The 20,381-nt window shown below is 40.3% G+C and overlaps 1 protein-coding gene across 24 annotated transcripts in view; it reads left to right on the forward strand.

Annotated features, from left to right (window-relative positions):
- Window positions 1–20,381, forward strand: part of LOC127567064 (calcium/calmodulin-dependent protein kinase type II delta chain) — a 362,600-nt gene that overhangs the window by 330,517 nt on the left and 11,702 nt on the right. For all 24 annotated transcript variants that reach the window (XM_052009742.1, XM_052009800.1, XM_052009765.1 and 21 more), the window contains one exon: window positions 11,212–11,287. In XM_052009742.1, the coding sequence (XP_051865702.1) occupies window positions 11,212–11,287 (76 nt within the window). The remainder of the gene's footprint in view (window positions 1–11,211; window positions 11,288–20,381) is intronic.

Consider the following 20,381-nt stretch of genomic DNA (forward strand, 5'->3'; position numbering starts at 1 on the left):
TCTAAGGAGACTTGGTGAATTGCTGCAGTTCATTCTTGGTTTCCTTGTCCAAATTTAATCTGATGCCATAATATTTAATGAGATCCAGAGTCAGTGTTGAGGACTCCCACGGCAGTTCCCTCCCAACTGTATCCCATTGTGCCCCGCTCTCTGCTGGGTCTGTCCTGCCTATGGAATGGAGATAGTGGCGTCTGGGACATTGACTATAAGGTATGATTCCGTAAGTTTGACTATCTCAGGCTTTTCAAATAACTGCGGCAATAAATCCTGCATTACAACAGTGACTGTTGCCTAAAAGTATTAGTTGGCTTTATAATCCTTAGGGTGTCCTTTGTGAAACTTATAACATTAATATAAATCATTTTTTGTGTGCAGTAGTTGGAGAGAAGAGCATTCTACACTGGCATCTGAACAGGAAATACATCTTTCAATTAACTTCTCAACTGTAATGTTAGCATCTTTAACTGAATTGATTTTATGATTTTTGCTTTGTCTCATAATTTCATTCTTTGGCTTTTTTTCTCCCTCTCAATCTATGCATGTCCAAAAACAGCCTGCGTAAAGGAATTTAACACAAGGAGGTTGTATTCCATTCATTCATCACCCTCTTCCTCCTTCTCAACTGCATCAACTTTCTGGTGTCCATCCTCCTTCTTCCCCAGCAGTCATTCCTGCTGTCATTGTATCCTGAAGATTCTAGTCACACTCTACCTTTTCAGCTTTGTTTGTTCTTATGTTGTGTTTCTCTCCATGAATTCAGTGACCAAGTGTTCAGAAAATGCAAATATTAACCAAAGCACACATTCAAAGTGTCATTCGCATGAACCAGAACCCTCTCAGAGCACACCTTCCTCCGTTCAGTGTAAGTCAAGAAAGCAAACATCCAATTGATTCCAAAGATTACTAATTTGGTGAACTAGCTAACTAGTGCTAAAGTAAAAAAGTGATTTATGTTACCTGTCTAGAGGTTCGGAGGAGAATTCAAATCCAATTGCATCCTTTGCGGAATTTAAATTTTGTTAATAATACAGAATTTAGTATCATGAGAATTATAATCAGAAGGTCAGTGCAAAGACCAGTCTGATTCGCTGATGCCATTCAGTGTTGTCTCTTTGTGGCTCCAGACACGGAGCAATGCACTTGACTTAACTGTTCGCTTGTACATCACCAGAGGTTCAAGAAGCTAGCTACCATCCCCTTTTAAGGGCAGTTAGTATGGGCTGATCTTATGAGTGACAGCCAAATCTTGTGAATCAATTTCAAAAATAAAACACCAACAAAACATTATAAAGCACTGGCATTGATTTGAGTGTAACAGTACTAATACCTGAGGTGTCAATTCCGTTTTCTGACTCTTCATTTCTTTTTTATGATGTGCTATTATAGCCGTGTTGTGATTTATCTATGTTTCTTTGGACTTCTGGTCTGAAGCGTCAGAATGGAGTCATGAAAATGCAGTCATATGTTCTGAAACTAAGGAGGAGAGAGGTTCTGCCTACGGAGAAGAGGCTCCATATCTTGAAGACAGATTTAAATTTGTCCTATAAAATTGAAAGGTCATTGCCTTGCTTTAACATCCTATGGCATTACAGTGACTCAGCCAGTAGTACTGGTGCCTCACAGCTCCAAGGACATGGGTTTGATCCTGATCTTGCAACATTACAAAGCACTGGTTAGGCTGTGCTTAGAGTATTGTGTGCATTTCTGGTTGCCACACCATGGGAGCGATGTGATTGCTCTAGATAGAGTACAGAGGACATTCACCAGGATATTACCTGGATTGGAGGACGTTAGTTATGGGCTTGTTTTCCCTGAACCAAGGGAGGCTGAGGACAGAGGTGTATAATATTATGGGAGGCATAGATAAATTAGGTAATCAGAATATTTTCCCAAGGTAGGGGTGTCAAAACCAAGAGGGCATAGATTTAAGATGATGGGAGGAATTTTAAAGGGGATCTGAGGGGTATTTTTTTTACACAGTGAGTAGCTGATATCTGGAATGAGATGGTGGTGAAATCAAATATAATCACTATGCTTAAGAGGCATTTAGACAGACACTTAAATAGGCAAGGCATAGAAGGATACAGACTTTGTGTGGATGAATAGAATTAGTGTAGATGGGCAAAATGGTTGGCATGGATATGATGGGTCAAAGGGCCCATTTATGTGCTTGACAGCTCTATGACTATGATTCTATGCTGTCTTTGCAGAGTTTGCATGGTCTTCCTAAGACTGCAGGCATTCCATACAGGTGTTCTGCCATTCTCCCACATTCCAAAGATGTTGATTGGCTCCTTTAACTTACCTCTAGTGTAGAGAAATTCAGTATGGAGTTGATGGGCATGTGAAAGAGAATAGGTTACAGGGAAATGTGGAGGAATGGGATTGATCTCAGCCCTGGCGTAGGTCAGATGGACCGTATATCCTCCTCCAGTGTGGTATGAGAATGTGAGAAGCCTGCTGTGATGAAAATCAGGAAGTCCTAGCCTTTTGATCCTTTAAAGGATGTTAGGTTAAAAGACAATGTTTCATCTGATATACCTTCTGTTCTCCTGATAGTAAAGCAATGTGGTAGAGATAGAATTGGTGACAAACTAAAGCAATTAATTTCAATCTGTATACATCTGACACATTGTGGGACATATAAGTGATTGACAGGAAAAGACCCCCTTGGTCTAACCAACCCAATCTCAGATAATCTACCCCACCCAATACCAGAAGGCAAGCTAGGCAAGGGTAGAAAACCAAGGAAAGCAGGTCAATTTGTAGAAATTGAGTATGAGAAATTTCTCTTGCTGTTACCCGATCCCCAGCTGTACCCTTCGGTGATCAAACCTACTGCAGGAAGTCGCTGTTGGGACCTCTGTTTTATTCTGTTTGGATAACTGAAGCTTTAAATTTTAAGCTTTATCCATTGACCCTTAGTCGTCGAGTTATATAGCACAGAAAAGGGCCCTTTGGCCCACCACGTCATGCCAATCTTTTTGCCCATCTCCACTAATCCCATGTGCCCACATTAGGGCTGTAGTCTTCTGTGCCTTGCCAATTTAATATCCTGTCTAAAAGACTCTTAAAAGTTGTTTCTGATCCCACCACCTCCTCTGAAAGTGCATTCCGGATATCAACCACTCTCTGTGCAAAAAATAAAACCATCAGATTCCCTTTAAAACTCTTTCTGCTCATCTGAAACCTATGCCTTCTTGTTTTTGAAATCCCTACCATGGGAAAAAGATTTTGACTGTCTCAGTAACATCCATCACAATGAGAAAATTAAAAAAGGGACACATTGTTCCAACTGAGGCCTTACCAATGTCTTGCACATGACAAAGTAGTATGTACTGTCATATAATGAGTCGATCCTAAACACACCCAACACTTTATTCACTTTAGCTCTTATTTCATGGAATTGCTCAGGAACCTTTTGGAAATATGTGCACAAGAACATACAGATCACTTTTTCTATTCTCGACCTTTGGAGAATTTCCTCAAACAGTATTAAAAACAATGTTGGAAAGTTTGGGAAATAAAATCACCTGTTCCTCCCAAGTATGTTACCTTTGCCTTGCGTCATGCCACATATCACTCATGTACTTGATGCCAAAATATTATTTTCTCATCGACAGCTATTTAATTTGCATTTAAATACTTCCACACTCTCCCTAAAGACACATCTTCAATAGACGTAATGGATCACTAAATAATTTCTGCAAATTAGTTTTGAATATGCTCTTTTTAATGAATGCTTTACTCTTCAGTTCTAGTGTTTTAGACAAGGTCAAACAGCTTGTCATGGTCTACTTTGTCTAACCTCTTTAGAATCCTAAAATCAGTAATTACATCACCTCTCAACCTACTTCCCAATGAGAACAGGCCCATTTTACATAATTGCTCCACAAAATCTCATCCCTCACTCTGGTTTCTCTCTTTTGTAACGTTGTTGTGCCTTTTTTGTACAATTCTCTTTGCCACAGTACAATCGCTCAAATTATACATAAAGCAGTGGGATTACCTCTTAGTTTACACAGGGATCCATGTGTGTCATAGGGATGCTGCTGATCATTTAGTTGAGAGTCTGTTAGGAAGTCAGATGCAGGGAGACCGAACTAGGACAAGCAAAGGAGGGCCTTGATCCTGAGACACAAAGTAAGCCACAAGCACTTCACAATTGTAATGGATTCAAAGAGGTGAGTGCCTGCTCATGTAGTCTGTTGGGGTTGAGGATGACTTGCATCTGTTCCAGTTCTGTGGGTTCCAAGGTGGTTGAAGAATCCTACATGGGATCCACAGAACCCCTAGCAGATGGGAAAGGTGAGTAGGATCTTTGGATATTATGTTCTCCTTTCACTGTTTGCATATAGCCTCCACATGTTCCTATTGTAGAGACTTGAGGGGCTCAGTGCTGTGTGAGATGCTCTTTCTCTAGTTTGAATGCAACTCCCATCAGTCCGTCAGGACATCGAGCAGTGAACAGTACAGCACAGAAACAGGCCCTTTGGCCTACAATGTCTGCACTGACCACAATGCCAATATAAACTAATCTTACCACTTGTACATGGTCTATATCCCTGCCTGTTCCTGTCTAAGTGCCTCTTAAATGCTGCTTTCATATCTGCTTGCACCACCTCTCCTTGCAGCACATTCCAGGCACATATCACTCTGTTTGCGTCTGACTGTATACGCTATCTCTGCCTCTCACAATATTATGTAACTTCTATCAGGTCGCCCATCAGCCTTCGATGCTCCAGAGAAAACAATCCAAGTTTGTCCAACCTCTCCTGATAGCTAATACTCTCTAACCCAGGCAGCATCCTGGTGAACCTCTTCTACACCCTCACCAAAGCCTCCACATCCTTCCTGTAATGTAGTGACCAGAACAGTAATCCAAGCAAAGTTTTTATACAGCATCAACATGATTTCCCAACTTTTATGCTCAATGCCCCATTGAGGATTGCAAATATGCCATACACCTCCTTCACCAACCTATCTACTTGTGTTGCCATTTTTTGCGAACTACGGACTTCCCTAAGATCCCCCTGTACATCATTGCGACAAAAGGGCCTGCCATTTACTGAATGTGACATACTTTCAAGGAAAACTGTAAGAATCTCCCCGAAATGTTTTATTCATCATTCCAGGAAACTTCTTATCATGTTCAGAATGGTGTGCTTATTGTGGGAATCCAATATCGGGCATGTGGATGATGTGGCCCAGACTCCAGTAATGGTTGAGCATGATCGGAGCCCAAATGCTGGGAACATTTCCCTGCGAGCAATTGCCTACCCCTTGAAGGGATGAGCAAAGGGAATGTTATGGAAGTGGTTTGTCACAAAGGTTTGAATTGGCTTTGGTAATGAGTGGTGTCTGTGACTTTCTGAGTTGAAGGATTGTAAATAGCGACAATACTAAGGAGTTATCAGCTTCCAATTATGCTGAAGCCCGAAGTAACAGCAAGAGAGTGGAAGACATAAGTCAAACATTAAACATAAGTCAAACAACCTTTTTGTTGTGACAGCTGGAGAACCTGAGCCCAAGAATTTGAAAGGAATTGCTTAGACACTTGAGAGAGAGTTTTTAACTCATGATAAAAAGTCATACAGCACGGAAACAGGCCATTCAGCCCACCACATCCATGCTGACAAGTGGGCACCCTTCCATGTTAATCCCGTCTTCCGAGAATTTACCCCATAGCCTTCTTTGCTGAGATGAATTTAAGTGCTTGTCTAGACACTATTAAATGCTGTCAGTGACTCTGGTTCTGTCACTCCTCTCTGACAGTGTATTCCAGGTACTCACCACTGGGTGAAAACGGTCCCCATCAGATCCCTTCTAAATCTCTTGCCCCATACCCTTAAATCTGGCAAGGGGAGTGGAGTTGGAAGCAAGCAGTGGAATTCTAGTTGCCTCCTGGTATTTATTAACTATTTGATCACAGATTAATGCTTGAAAATGAAACAATAATTCACATGAACTTTGGTTTATTAATCCTCACATGCAATAATCAATTTGTAGAAGTAATAAAATTAGCTACAGGATTTTTGATCTTACAAGAAAACCATAATTAAATCCATTGTCCTTTAGTTGAATCCACAATAATATGTAGGAATATAGAAGCAGGACAACATTATATAACCCTACAACCCCATTACAACCCCTCAGAGATCATGGCCGATCAATGACCTAATTCCACAGTTAGTTCATTTTTTTTTACTAGCTCTTAAAGCCTAAGGTTAACAAAAATATACATTTAAAATGAAGAGTTGGCCTAACCTCAAATGCTGCCTGCTGAAGAGTTCCAAAAACTCTGCCATCCTTGGAATCGCAAGAACTGGCTCTAATTTTCTTCCACTCCTTGATTCCCAATTGGGAAAATAATTTCTCTTTACCTTGATTGCTATCTTGTAAAGATCAATCAAATGACCCTGTCATGTACTGAATCTAGTTCATGTAATCTCTCATCACAATCATAATTTAACCTTTGGAGTCCAAGAATCATTCCGTTCTGCACTCCTTCCAAGGCCAGTATATTATTGCTAGGCTGTGGGACTGAATTGTTCACAGCCCTCCAGTTATAGCTTGGCCAGGGCTTTGGATGGCTGTAGCCATAACTTTACTCACTTGTACTCCAGAGCTGTAGATGTAAATCCCAGTTACTCTTCAACTTTTTTGATTATTTTTTGTATTTTTCTTTCATATTTTTAATGAGTAACGTATACTGAACTGCCCCACTGACCACCCCCACCCCCTTCGCCGGCTGGATCTTTAGATTTCCAGTAATTCCAACTCTTTATTATTTAGAAAACACTCCATTCTATTCTTCTAAGTCCTGAAGTAAATGACCTCATATTTGCCTCATTGAAATCCATTTGCTGCTGTTTCACTCATTCATTTAATTTATTAATATCTTGTTATTCAGCATTTACACTGCCAGCTATCTTTACCTCATCGACATTTGTGGCTTTGAATCCCATCATCTAAATTACTTATAATTAAAGCAAATATTTGTGGCTGCAACACAGATCCTTGCAGAATATCACCAGTCACATGCTGTTAATTTGCATACCTGCCGAATAATAAAAGGTTAATAGCAAATAAGGGAGGGTTGTTGACCACGTGTAAGAAAGAATGAATTGCAAGGTTGTGAGGAAATAAGGAGAGAGTAAATGGGACAAATGACATAAATTCCTCTGGGAGCTGACATGGATCCAATGGGTTGAATTGCCTTCCGTGTCATGAAAAGTGTGATAAGACATTTAAATCAGGGTTATCAAACAATTTTTATTTATACTGTTGAACAATAAACTTCCAATATTGTTAAATGGTCCAATTTATGTAATTTAAAATTCTAATCATGCAAATTCCTCATTGGCCTTCTCCATTCCTATATCCGTAGATTTCTGTATTTTTTTCAGTTCTGACCTCCTGTATATTTGTAGTTTCCTTCACCAGATCTTTGACGACCACAATGTCAAGTGCTAATTACCTTAGTTATGCTTACTACTGAGCCAACCACACTAAGAATATTTTTAGATGCAGTTCTACGTGGGCAAAAGTGTGAGGAGCCTGGGTTGGTGGATCTGGATTTGAACACCCCTTCCTTGTCACCATTCTAGACGTTGGTGAACAGTCCAGAATTAGTTTCAGTGCAGTGCAAAGAGTGGGATTCAACCCTGGATGGGTTCCAGATGTTTGGCAGAGTGACTGACCCAGAGTAGCACTGATTATCACCAGTTCCAGTATCTGGGGAAATGACCCAAACCCGGTGCTGTCCTGACAGCAGACAATGAATGAAACCTACTACAGGGTTTCAGTCAGAAAAGTCAAGACTGGCACAGACACCTGATATTTGGGAGAGGTTGGGCCTTTGCTGCATCTTCCCAACCCAGAAGCTTTGTTCTCTCTCTCTCTCACACCAGTCTCTCTCACACACACACACACGCGCGCACACACTCACATAAAAAACAAAAAGTGCAGAAAAACAATCCGCAAGTCAGGCAGAGCTCACAACCCTGCAAAGGGTCTTTGATCAGAATGGTGATTCATTTTCTCTTTCCACAGACTCTGCCAGACTGGTTTTATTTCAGACTTACAGCTTTGCATTTTTTTAAAAATTTCATTCAAAGCCAAATACTCCATGGGGGGGCATCCATGTACCTCACATTTTGGGCCCATTGGCCAAACTCTTCCCTCCCAGTGGTAAATGCCACATTGACCCGATCTCATCTGTGCCTGTGGGAGGTCACAAGACTGGCCCTCACACAGGTATGTCAATGGTATCAATATTTAAAGCCTCACCCCATCCAAAAGATACTTCTTTCCAAGTAGAAGATTAATCAAAATATCTTATTTGATTTCTTAAGCTCATTAATATTTATTATGAGTCAAAAATATTCACTATACTTAATTTTAAAACTTTATAGACTGTCATCACAATTGATTAGAAAATAACTAAAGATAAATGTTAAAAATCATGCTGTTATCCAAATCGCTTGAGACATAGACCTTGTAAAGCCAGTTTGTACAGTGTGTCTCACGCCGACCACAATGCAATAATACAAAACACTGAGCTTTCACCAGAAGTTCATGCATCACACTTTCACTCAGATCAGTACTTGTATCAACTTGGCCAATTTTAAAACAAAAATCGTGGGGCACAATTGTACTTTAAAAGATTGATTATATAAAATTTTGCCTAGATGCATTGGGAATGTTTGATTGCCTGGTTTTTTTTTTGAGTATTTGGATGGGTTAAATGGTGCTATTAAAAAACTGAAGCAACAGTCAACTTATGAGGGAATGAGCAATGGACTTGAAACTGACAATCCAATAAACAAGGAAGTCAGCACAAGGAAGTCAGCAGTGGAGTGTTTTCTTCTAAGCCAGCAGTGAAAGATGAGATGTTAGTGATTGGATTTTATATATTGCAGGTGAAGGATCAAGGGCCCTGGGAAAGGAAAAATTGTTGAAGTTTTTGCTAATTTATTACAGGCACTAAGGCCCCCTCTCTTGTTGCTTGATCAAATCTACAAAAGTTCCAAACAGCACCTTTACTGAACGTCAAGCAGAAAAATGTGAACGTAACTACATTTTCTCCATTCTCAATCTCAATCCCGGATTCCCCTTTCCTTCTTGAGGTCTCGTTCAGCCAAGCGTCTCGCACCAGTTTCATTTTAGTAGGACAATTTAAAGAAGAGTGGACATTTAGCATAGTGAACTTAAGAACCATATGGAAGCCTTAGTTAAATTGATTGTTTGAATCACTGGATTCTTTTTCAAAGTCAAAGTCGAGTTTGTTGTCATATGCACAAGTACATGTATGCACAGGTGCAATGAAAAACTTACTTGCTGCAGCATCACAGGGACATAACATTTAGGATCCAGATGGGAAGGGTCTGATGAGCTCAGGACTTGCAGTAAGCTAGTGACTTCTGCTATATCATGACAGATGCTGTGTTAGCATCCTTTCTGTAAATGCAGGTATTTAATATAAACAACTGTGATTAATGCACTAAATAAAACTTAATGTGTTACTTTCCCTTCATATTACTGACATCCTGCTGCTACTAATCAACAATCCTAATCTAAATCACCCCATTTGAATCAAAAAGGAAATCAGCCTGTACTTCTCTCTCCAGGCAATATTTTCCACTGACAGGACAGGAAACTGGTTAATTTAGTCAGGGGATCAGTGGACCAATTTCCTAGCATAAGTTCTGGGAAATCTGTGGAAGTTTGGACTCCAAATGGTTCAGAAGATTTGCATCAATCTCTTAGACTTTGCCTTGCTGATTTTTGAATTTGACTTCTGGAGAAATTTATATGGACGTTTTCACTCAGTGACACTTCACTACTTCTGTAGCCAAGTCAGCAAATGCATTACAGATAAAATTGTATTCAGGCTTCATTTGTACTTGTTGATAGTTGGACATCCACTTGTACCAGATTCATCTGAACAATCAACGTATATATGTAAAATATATTTCCATGTAGTTCAGCCATCGCTTCAGAACATTTCACTAACAAATTAGGATGTTTTGCATTGAACAGGTGTGGCTTGTAGACTGTCATTTGCTTCCGTGAGTGGCTCCGTGGCCAAATTGCAGCACACCTTTTCTAAATGTGTAGCTGACAGTAGCAGGAGCTGAGAATGTTTTCTGTTGCTGAGCAGTGAAATATGACTTACATATACAGTAATCCCGATGTTTGAACAAAAAAAGGCATGTTGCTTTGCCGATTTTTGAGCTAATGTGAATGATTGCAATTTTGTTACTGAAACCATTTTGAGAGAAAAGAATTCTGCTGCACTACTGATAAAATTGTTGTGGAAGTGATGAGCGCCTTCACAGGTAAGAAATTATTTAGGAAGGTTAATTGAAAGAACTTAGCAGTTGCACTCAATTACTCCATTGATGTATACTTATGACTCAATCCAGTGACTTTATGACTTACTTTCATTCTAATATTGCACATTTTATTTGCATTCCTTTGTTCAGTGAATTTTGGAAACAAGTATACAGGGTGGATAAGTTGTGACTAGGAAAAGTTATGACTTGAAAGGTATGGTATGGCTACAGAGGTGTTCTTGCAAGATTTTTTTTGATTTACAAGTTCTTTTAATACTTAATTATAATATATTTAATTGTGTTTTATACACACTTATAAGAAACATATTACACAGCATTTCTGGTTCTGTTCCTTCTCCATTTGGTTATGTATGAATAAAGTGTGTCTATAAATTTAGGATATGTGAAACCATTTACTATTACACTGTTTAAATTTACTGAAAGCCAATCTTCTAAAATCTTGCTGTATATGAGAAATTGTCCATAAGAGTTGAGATGGCAGTAGAGGTGGAGGTAGTAGAGAAGAAAACGTCTATGAATTGAGTACATGATAGGAAAACTGAGTGCTGCTCTTAGTAGCACACACCAAAATGCTGGAGGAACTCAGCAGGTCAGGCAGCATCTATGGATGGAAATAAACAGTCAACATTTCGGGTCGAGACCCTTCACGAGGATTCCTGGTGAAGGGTCTTGACCCGAAACATCGATTGTTTATTTCCCTCCATAGATGCTGCCTGACCTGCTGAGTTCCTCCAGCATTTTGTTGTGTGTTGCTTCAGATTACAGCATCTGCAGAATCTCTTGCGTCTCTGTTTTGCTGCTCTTAGTATCCTGAGTATTTTTCATAACCATTTGTCTTGTTTATTCATAGCTCGCAAGCAAGAAATTATCAAAGTTACAGAGCAGCTAATTGAAGCCATTAACAATGGAGATTTTGAAGCCTACACGTAAGCAGTCATTTGTTTTCTTTGGTTATATGAATTGAATTGTTCATTTTTAGCTGGTTTTGAAATACTATTCAAAACTTTTTATTAAATTTTGCTTTACCATTTTTGGAATTGAGATAAGGATGCAGATAGCAGAATAGTAAATTGTTTGCTAATCTCTTTGAAATTTGTCCAAATATTCCTGCAGTAAAATGCTCATAAAATTGTTCCTTAAATGTACATTTTCATCAAGAATACATCGTCTGACTTCTGACTGAAACTACCAGCAATCCAGAGAATGAAGAGAACATTCTTTTGTTTACATATTCACACATGATTTTGAGGTCCATTGATCCTCATTCTCAAAAGTGTTGTATGTCACTGGGCCCTGTTTACTGACGTTGGCTGGGAACAGAACATGTGATTCTCAAAGTGGATGGTAGTCCTGAAGATTGTAGGAACATGGAGCCAGATCTCATTGGAATACATTTTCCAAAAGTCCAAGCTAGCAAGTAGCTGTCTGATAGCAGAAATTCATAGCTGAAGTTCTATGGAAATTGTCTTTGGCTCCCAGTAGGAAATTAAGAGGAAGTGAGGGACTCTGGTGATGAGTGGGTTGTTGGGAATTCTGAAATAAATAGGGAGGGCTGGGGAGGGGCAATCTTGTGCTGTAGCTATCTGGGCAAGGGGAAAGGAACCCAAGGCTTTCTTGTGAGACGTAGAACATCTTTGATATCATCAGGTCCCAGTCTGCCTGTTACAAAGAAGGACCCCTTTTTGTGCCAGCTGAAAAAGCAAATTAAGATTAAGATAGAGTGGGAATGGGCAGTGGGATCAGAGTGACCAAGTGCTGGTGTTGTTTGAATGGTTAATCTCGGAAGCATCTTCCAGTGATGTGAAAGACTATGTTAATCTAATACATATGCCATTAGATTTTTATTTTTCCTCCTTCTCCTTTCTTTGTTGCACATTTTTCCCAGTCAATTGATAGCCTAATAACCTTCTTCCACTAGTTCTACTCTGTATTAAACCCCCATACAAGAGATTATACCTTGATGCCAACCTTTCAATCTGTTTATGTTTGAGATCCCTAAAATATGATGTTGGTACAAGCCTGCATCTTATAACGATCAGCCCAACACACTGGCACACCACTGTGCGCAAGGCCATTAAATCTTCTAGATTCAGATTTTAAAAAAGGCAATCTGGAAAGCATTGTGGATCTTTCTTTACAAAAGTAAATCTAAATATTGAACTTCGGAAGCCAAGCAGACATAACTTGTGGATGTATATCATTGGCATTATCATAACACTTCTCAGTGGAAATCTATAGTATTTCATGCAAATAATAGAAACTCTTTCAAAAGCAGCAAATTCTATATGTTAAATATTTACTAAATCATTGTCCAAATAATGCACAATTCTATAGTCACTTACTATACTCACAGTTGTTGGTTACTAGAAACTAGGTTTCATTCAGCACCAAGCCATTTAGACCTGGATAGTTTGAGAACCCAAGACTGTTTAATAGTCATTGAGTCATCAAGTTGTACAGCACAGAAATAGGGTCTTTGGCCCACCACATCCATGTCATCATTTTGTCCATCTGCACTAATCCCATTTGCCTGCATTAGATCCATATTCTTCTCTGTCTTGCCTATTCAAGTGCCTATCTAAATGTCTCTTTAACATTGTGATTGTATCAGATTCTACCACTGCCTCTGGCAGCGCTTTCCAGATATCAACCCCTCTCTGTAAAATAAAACAAAATTACCCCTCAGATCCCCTTAACATCTCCTACCTCTCACCTTGAATCTATGCCCTCTTATAAACATGGGCAAAAAACAGTGCAACACAGGAACAGGCTCTTCAGCCCACAAAGTCTGTTCCAACCATGATGTCAATTTAAACTGCATATCTGCCTGCATGTGGTCTATATTGCTCCATTCCCTGCCTGTTCATTTGCCAGTCTAAATGCCTCTGAAATTTGGCTATCGTATCTGCTTCCACCACCTCTCCTGGCAGAGCGTTCTAGGCACCTATCACACTCGGTATATGAAAAAAAGCCTTGCAAATCTCCTTTAAATTTCCTTCCTCTCACTTTAAATCTATGCCCTGTAGTATTTGACATTTCCACTTTGGAGTAAAAGGCTCTGACTATAGAGTATATACTATATTCATATACTACTTCCATGATTTTATTACTTCTATCAGATCACTCCTTGGCCTCCAGTGCTCCTGAGAAGACAATCCAAGTTTGTCCGACTTCTCCTTATAGTGAATACTCTCTAATCCAGGCAGTGTACTGGTGAACTTCATTTGTACTGTCTCCAAAGCCTCCACATCCTTCCTGTTACGTGGTGACCAGAAATGCACACAGTACTGTAAATGTGGCCAAACCAAAGTTTTATACAACTGCAACAGGACTTCCCAACTTTTATATTCAGTGCTCTGACTGATGAAGGCAAGCATGCATATGCTCCTTTACCACCCTATCTACTTGTTGTGTCACATTCAAGGAGTTATGGACTTGCACCCCAAGATCCCTCTTTACGTAAATGCACCTAAGTGTCCTGCATTTACTGTATACTTTACTCTTACATTTGACCTTCCAAAGTGCAACAACACACATTTGTCTAGATTAAAGTCCATCTGTCATTTCTCTGCCCATATTTCCAGCTGGTCTATATCTTGCTGTATCCTTTGACATTCTTCCTCACAAACCACAACTTCACCAATTTTTTTGTCATCTGCAAATTTACCAATCAGCCCATCTACATTTTCATCCAAATCATTTAAATATATATCACAATCAACTGAGGCCCCAGCAGAACACCACTCGTCACAGATGCCCAGTCAGAATAAAACCCCCTCCATCTCTACCCTCTTTCTTCTATGGCTGCCAAATGTGAATCCAATCTAACAAGTCACCGTGTATCCTATGTGCCTTAATCTTTTGGATCAGCCTGCCATGGGGGACCTTAACAAATGCTTTACAGTGTCCATGTATACAACCTCCACTGTCCTACCCTCATCCATCATCATCGTCATCTCCTCAAATAGCTCAATTAAGTTTGTAAGATGTGACCTCCCTGCACAAAGCCACACTGACTATTCCTAGTAAGTCTCTTTGAGCCTTCTTAGGAATAAGAAGTAGGAGAAGAAGTATCTTCTCCAATAGCCTCCCCTACCACTGATGTAAGGCTCAACGGCTACAATTTCCTGTTTTGTCCCCATTGCCCTTCTTAAACAAAGGAACAACAATGATTATTCTCCAGTCCTCTGGGACCTCACCTGTGGCTAAAAAGGATACAAAGATCTCTGTCAAGGCCCTAACAGTCTCCTCTCTTGCCTCTCTCAATAACCTGAGATAGATCTAATCAGGCCCTGGGAACCTATCCACTTTAATGTTCTTCAAGAGACCCAACTCCTCCTCCTCCTTAATAACAACATACCCTAGAATATCAGCATCTCACTATCCTTCATGTCCTTCACCTGGCGAATTCCAGTGCAGAGTACTTATTTAGTACTCGCCCACTTGCTCAGGCTCCAGCCATAAATGTCCTCCTCTGTCCGTGAGTGTTTCTATCTCTCTATACTTACCCTCTTGTTTTAAATGCATGCATAACATACCTTGGGATTTTCCATAATCCTACTCACCAAGGACATTTCATGGCCCCTTTTAGCCCTCCTGATTCCCTGTTTCAGTTCTTTTCTGCTTCCCTTATATTCCTCAAGGGTCCTGTTCAATTTCAGCTTCCTAAACCTTACATGTGCTCGTCTCTTCTTTTTGACCAAATTTGCAACATCTCTCGTCGCTCAAGGTCCTCAAACCTGCCATCCTTGACTTATTTTTGATACCCCTACCATGGGAAAAAGACTCTGGAGATCTACCCTATCTCTGCCTTATATAATTTTATGTAGCTCTCTGAAGTCACCACTCAGTCTCCTTTTGTCTTGGGAAAACAAACCCAGTCTATCCAATCTCTCCTCTTAACTAAAGTACTCCAGTCCAGGCAATATCCTGATGAATCTCCTCTGGAGTCTCTCCAACACAATCACATCCTTCCTATAATGTGGTGACCAGCAATGCACACAATATCTAAGTACAGTCCAGCCATAGTCTTCTGTAAAATTGCAACATAACATCCCCCAACTTTTATGTTCTTTGCCCCGGCGTATGAGGCATGGGCAAAGACCCTGCTGCCCTTCTTAAATAAGGAAAAACATTAGCTTCCCATAGTTTCCTGGGATAGGTCTCCCCTGGGGATTTAGCAACCCTATACATTCCATGAAATCTGACACCTCCCTCTTCTTAATGTAGGCAGCCTCTGCATTATGGGGGTGGGGCTTGGCGACAGGGGGATGGGTTACGTCCCTGCAAAACAGTCCTTATCGCAATTTTCTGTTATGCCAAGTTGCATCATTTACACATTGCCTCAAGAAACACGAGTTCAAAAAAAATAAATTTTGTGTTTACTGATTTACTTTTTTCACCTAAATTCCATAAGAATTTTATTCCGTATCTCAGGTCTTTGGGTGAATTCTGTAAGTGTGAATTTCCATTACCTGCATGCCCATATAGTGGGTGTCACGTGTACTGACGTGCTTGTACTATACCCCCCTTGAGCCAGTATCTTCACATCCTTCTCCTTGGTAAATACAGCAGCATTCATTTAGGACCTCACCCACATCCCCTGGTTCCACACATGGATCATCTCTTTAGTCCCTAAGGAGACCCACTCTTTCTCTGGCTGCCCTCTTGCTCCTGATATACCCATATTGGGATTCTCCTTAATCTTACTTGCCAAGGATATTTCATGGTCCTTCTTTGCCCTCCTAATTTCTTGCTTAATTTCTTTCCAACATCCACTCATATGCATCCTTTTTTTTCTTGATCAGAAGTTCACTATCCTTTGTCATCCAAGGTTCCCTTATCTTTCTGCCTCTGCCTTTCACCCTTAATAGATTGACATTCCTTAATCAGAATATAACAAGCACCATTTGGTCCCTATCTAATGTTCACTGCGTGCATCAAGGAAATAAAATGTATACGAATAAAGCCACTTAAACTTCCTTGTACACTATTTCAAGATTTCACCAAAGTGAGCATATTTTAAGTATATTTAATTATTACAGGCTTTCAATCCTCTCCATGTCACAATTCTGTAACAACTTCATTTACAAAAATATATCCAGTTTAATAGAAGTTTATTAGTGCATAATTTTTATTGTTGCTTTACAAAAAACATTTGGTTTATACCCTTCGTTGGACTTCTTACCTTTTGAGATCAATGACACGTCGCACTGCAGAGATCTGAACTGTTTGACTCTTCGATAGTCCCTTGTGGTTGAGGATAACTCGAGTTCTCTGAGTTCTGAAGTGGCTAAGGAGTGCTATGCTGAATTCACATATTCTGTCATAAATAGGGCAAGAGATGCTTCATGGGATTGGTGGATTGTTTGGGATGTTGTGCATTCCTTTGGTTGTTTACTAATGGCCTTCACACACTTCTGTCTTTGAGACTGAAGGTGCTCAGTATCTTAGGACCATAGAAAAATACAGCACAATACAGGCCCTTCAGCCCACCATGTTGTGCCGACTTTCTAACCACACCTAAGACAATCTAACCCCTTCCTCCCACATATCCCTCTATTTTAAATTCCTCCATATGTTTATCTAACAATCTCTTGAACTTGACCAATGTACCTGCCTCCACCACCACCCCAGGCAGCGCATTCCATGCACCAACCACTCTGTGGGTGAAAAACCTCCCTCTGACATCTCCCTTGAATTTCCCACCCATTACCTTAAAGCCATGCCCTCTTGTATTGAGCATTGGTGCCCTGGGAAAGAGGCGCTGGCTGTCCATTCTATCTATTCCTCTTAATATTTTGTATACCTCTATCATGTCTCCTCTTATCCACCTTCTCTCCAATGAGTAAAGCCCTAGTTCCTTTAGTCTGTCCTCATAATCCATACTCTCTAATCCAGGCAGCATCCTGGTAAATCTCCTCTGCACCCTCTCCAACGCCTCCACATCCTTCCTATATCTTCCCAGATGTCCCCCTGCATCCCGATTCGTCCTACACCAGGGATTTCCATGAATCAATCAGGCTGTTACACTTTTTCAAGAAAAGTTTTAGAATGTCCGATTATTGGGATTAATATAGAAACATATCTGATGATCAGCATGGACAGAGTGGGCCATAAGCTTTGCTTCTGTGCTGTATGACTCTCTGACGCACGATGACTCTAATGTCCTTGAAGCATTTTGTCGGTCCTTATGGCAGTCTTGTGACACCACACAGCTCTGATTTAGAGTACATGTCTTGGGAGTCTGGAGTCTACCCTGCAGACAATGTGGCCCTCCCACTGGAGCTGGTTGAGTGTGATCTGAGCCTTGATGCTGAGAATATTGGTTCTTCTTTAGCCCTTTGCCTCTTCTACCTATCACCTCTCACCTCTTCCCCCCCCCCCACCCACCTACCTTCCCCTCTAACCTGGACTTGCCTACCACCTCAACTCACCTATCACCTGCCTGCATGTGCTCCTCCCCTTCTCCCCACCTTCTTATTCTGGCTTCTGCCCTTTCTCCTTCCAGTCCTGATGAAGGGTCTCGGCCCGAAACATTGACTGTTTATTTCCCTCCATGGATGCTGCCTGACCTGCTGAGTTCCTCCAGCACTTTTTGTGTATTGCTTCAGATTCCAGCATCTGCAGAAGTTCTTGTGTCTCTGGGAATACAGATCCATAGTTCCTTGAAAGTGGCATCACAGGTAGATAGGGTCGTAAAGAGAGCTTTTGGCACTTTGGCCTTCATAAGTCAGGGCACTGAGTATAGGAGTTGAGATGTTATAATAAAGTTGTATAAGATATTGGTGAGGCTGAATTTGGAGTACTGTGTGCAGTTCTGGTCACCTACCTGCAGGAAAGATCAATAAGCTTGAAAGAGTGAAGAGAAAACTTACAAGGATGTGGCCGGGACTTGAGGATCTGAGTTATAGGGAAAGGTTGAATAGGTTAGGACTTTATTCCCTGGAGTGCAGGAGAATGAGGGGAGATCTTATAGAGGAATACAGAATTGTGAAGGGTATAGATAGGGTCAATGCATGCAGACTTTTTCCCCTCAGGTTGGGTGAAACTAGAACTAGGTGACATAGGTTTAGGGTGAAAGGTGAAATATTTAAGGGGAATCTGAGTGGAAACTTCTTCACTCAGAGGGTGGTGCAAGTGTGGAATGAGCTGCCAGCAGAAGTGGTGGATGCGGGTTCAATTGTAACATTTAAGAGAAGTTTAGATAGGTACATGGATGGGAGGGGTTTGGAGGGATATGGTCCGAGTGCAGGTAGATGGGCCTAGGCAGATGATCAGGTAGCATGGACTAGATGGGCCAAAGGGCCTGTTTCTGTGCTGTAGTATTCTACTACCCTTTGACTCTAATTTATGAGGAGCATGAACTATTGGAGGTGCAATCTTCAGGTAAGGTTTTAAGCTATCTATTCTCAGATGTATGGCAGAGAAATGCAGGGGTGTTATCCCAGTGATTTGGCCAATATTTGTACCATACTCAACAGAACTGAAAACAGATTATCATTATTAATATCATCACCACATTTCTGTTTGTAGGAACTGTTGTTGTGCTCTAATTAGCTGCTACATTCCCCATCTTACAATAGTGACTATTTTTCAAATCCAGAAATAAATGTTGCGGATGCTAGAAATCTAAAATAAAAACAGAAGGTGTTAGAAATACTCAATAAGTCAGGCAGCATTTGAGGAGGTACTGCCTGATCTGCTGAAGTCACCCAGCATTTTCTGTTTTTCTTTCATTGGTTCTAATGTGCTTTGGAATGTCCCTAAAGAATATTAAAGACACTGTTTCAATGTAATCTTAATTATTTTTATGTAATTAGTTTTAGACATAAGTGATCACACCATATGGTATAATGGTGTCCTTGGTAATGATGACAATAAAGCATTAGAAACTGGAATACTACCAATAAACTGAATAAATCTGACATGAATGTGGATTAGACCAGTAGCACGGACCAACTTTCAAAGATACTGATGGACTAAGATTAAACAGATAGCTGAGAATGGCACCAAAATACCAAATGAGAAGTAATAAAATTTAAGGATGTATTACTGAGTATTCAGGGAATGTGCATATTGAGGACTACTAAATGATCAACAATTTGTTTTAAAGAGATTAATCATATAGCAAAAGGTGAAAGCAGCCATCAGGCAGAATGAAAAATAAAAATGACAGTAGCTGTAGAAATCAAATGCAGCCATTTATGACAGTGAAGGGATTACTGAAGATAATCTGGTTGCCCCATTATCGGAAAGAAGTGGAGGCTTTTGAAAGGGTGCAGAAGTTTACCAGGATGCTGCCTGGATTAGAGGGCATGTGCTATAAGGAGAGGTTGGACAAACTAGAGTTGTTTTCTTCGGAGCGGCGGAGGCTGAGGGAAGACCTGATCAAAGTTTATAAGATTATGAGAGGCATAGATAGAGCAGACAGCTGGTATCTTTTTCTCAGGGTTGAAATGTCTCATACTAGAGGGCATGAATTTAAGGTGAGGGGGGAAAGTTCAAATGAGATGTGTGGGGCAAGTTTTTACACAGAGAGTGGTGGGTGCCTGGAATGCGATGCCAAGAGTGGTGGTGGAGGCAGATATGACAGAGGCGTTTAAGAGGCTCTTAGATATGAATAGGCAGAGAATGGAGGGATATTGACTATGTGCAGGCAGAAGGGATTAGATGTCATTATCTTAATTAATTCGGCACAACATTGTGGGCCGAAGGGCCCATTCCTGTGCTGTAGTTGTATGCTCTTTCAGTGAATTCCCAAATATGATTGTACTTTATAGTTTATTAAGAATAGTTATCCATGATATTAAATTATAACTTCTGCTAAGAAAGACATTAGTGCATTTTATTTCCCGTAAACATTTCTAAAGCTTAGTTTATCAATAAGGCCCTGTGGATAAGGTCTCTTTGAAAGAAATTTCCTATGACTCTGCAGACAAGAATTTGATTTGGGAACTCTGGATTTGAGAAAAAAACAGTCACTATTTCTAATGTGAGAAGCCAGGAGCTGTGAAGGAT

Source organism: Pristis pectinata, chromosome 2, assembly GCF_009764475.1.
Source record: "Pristis pectinata isolate sPriPec2 chromosome 2, sPriPec2.1.pri, whole genome shotgun sequence".
NCBI classification, from domain to species: domain Eukaryota; kingdom Metazoa; phylum Chordata; class Chondrichthyes; order Rhinopristiformes; family Pristidae; genus Pristis; species Pristis pectinata.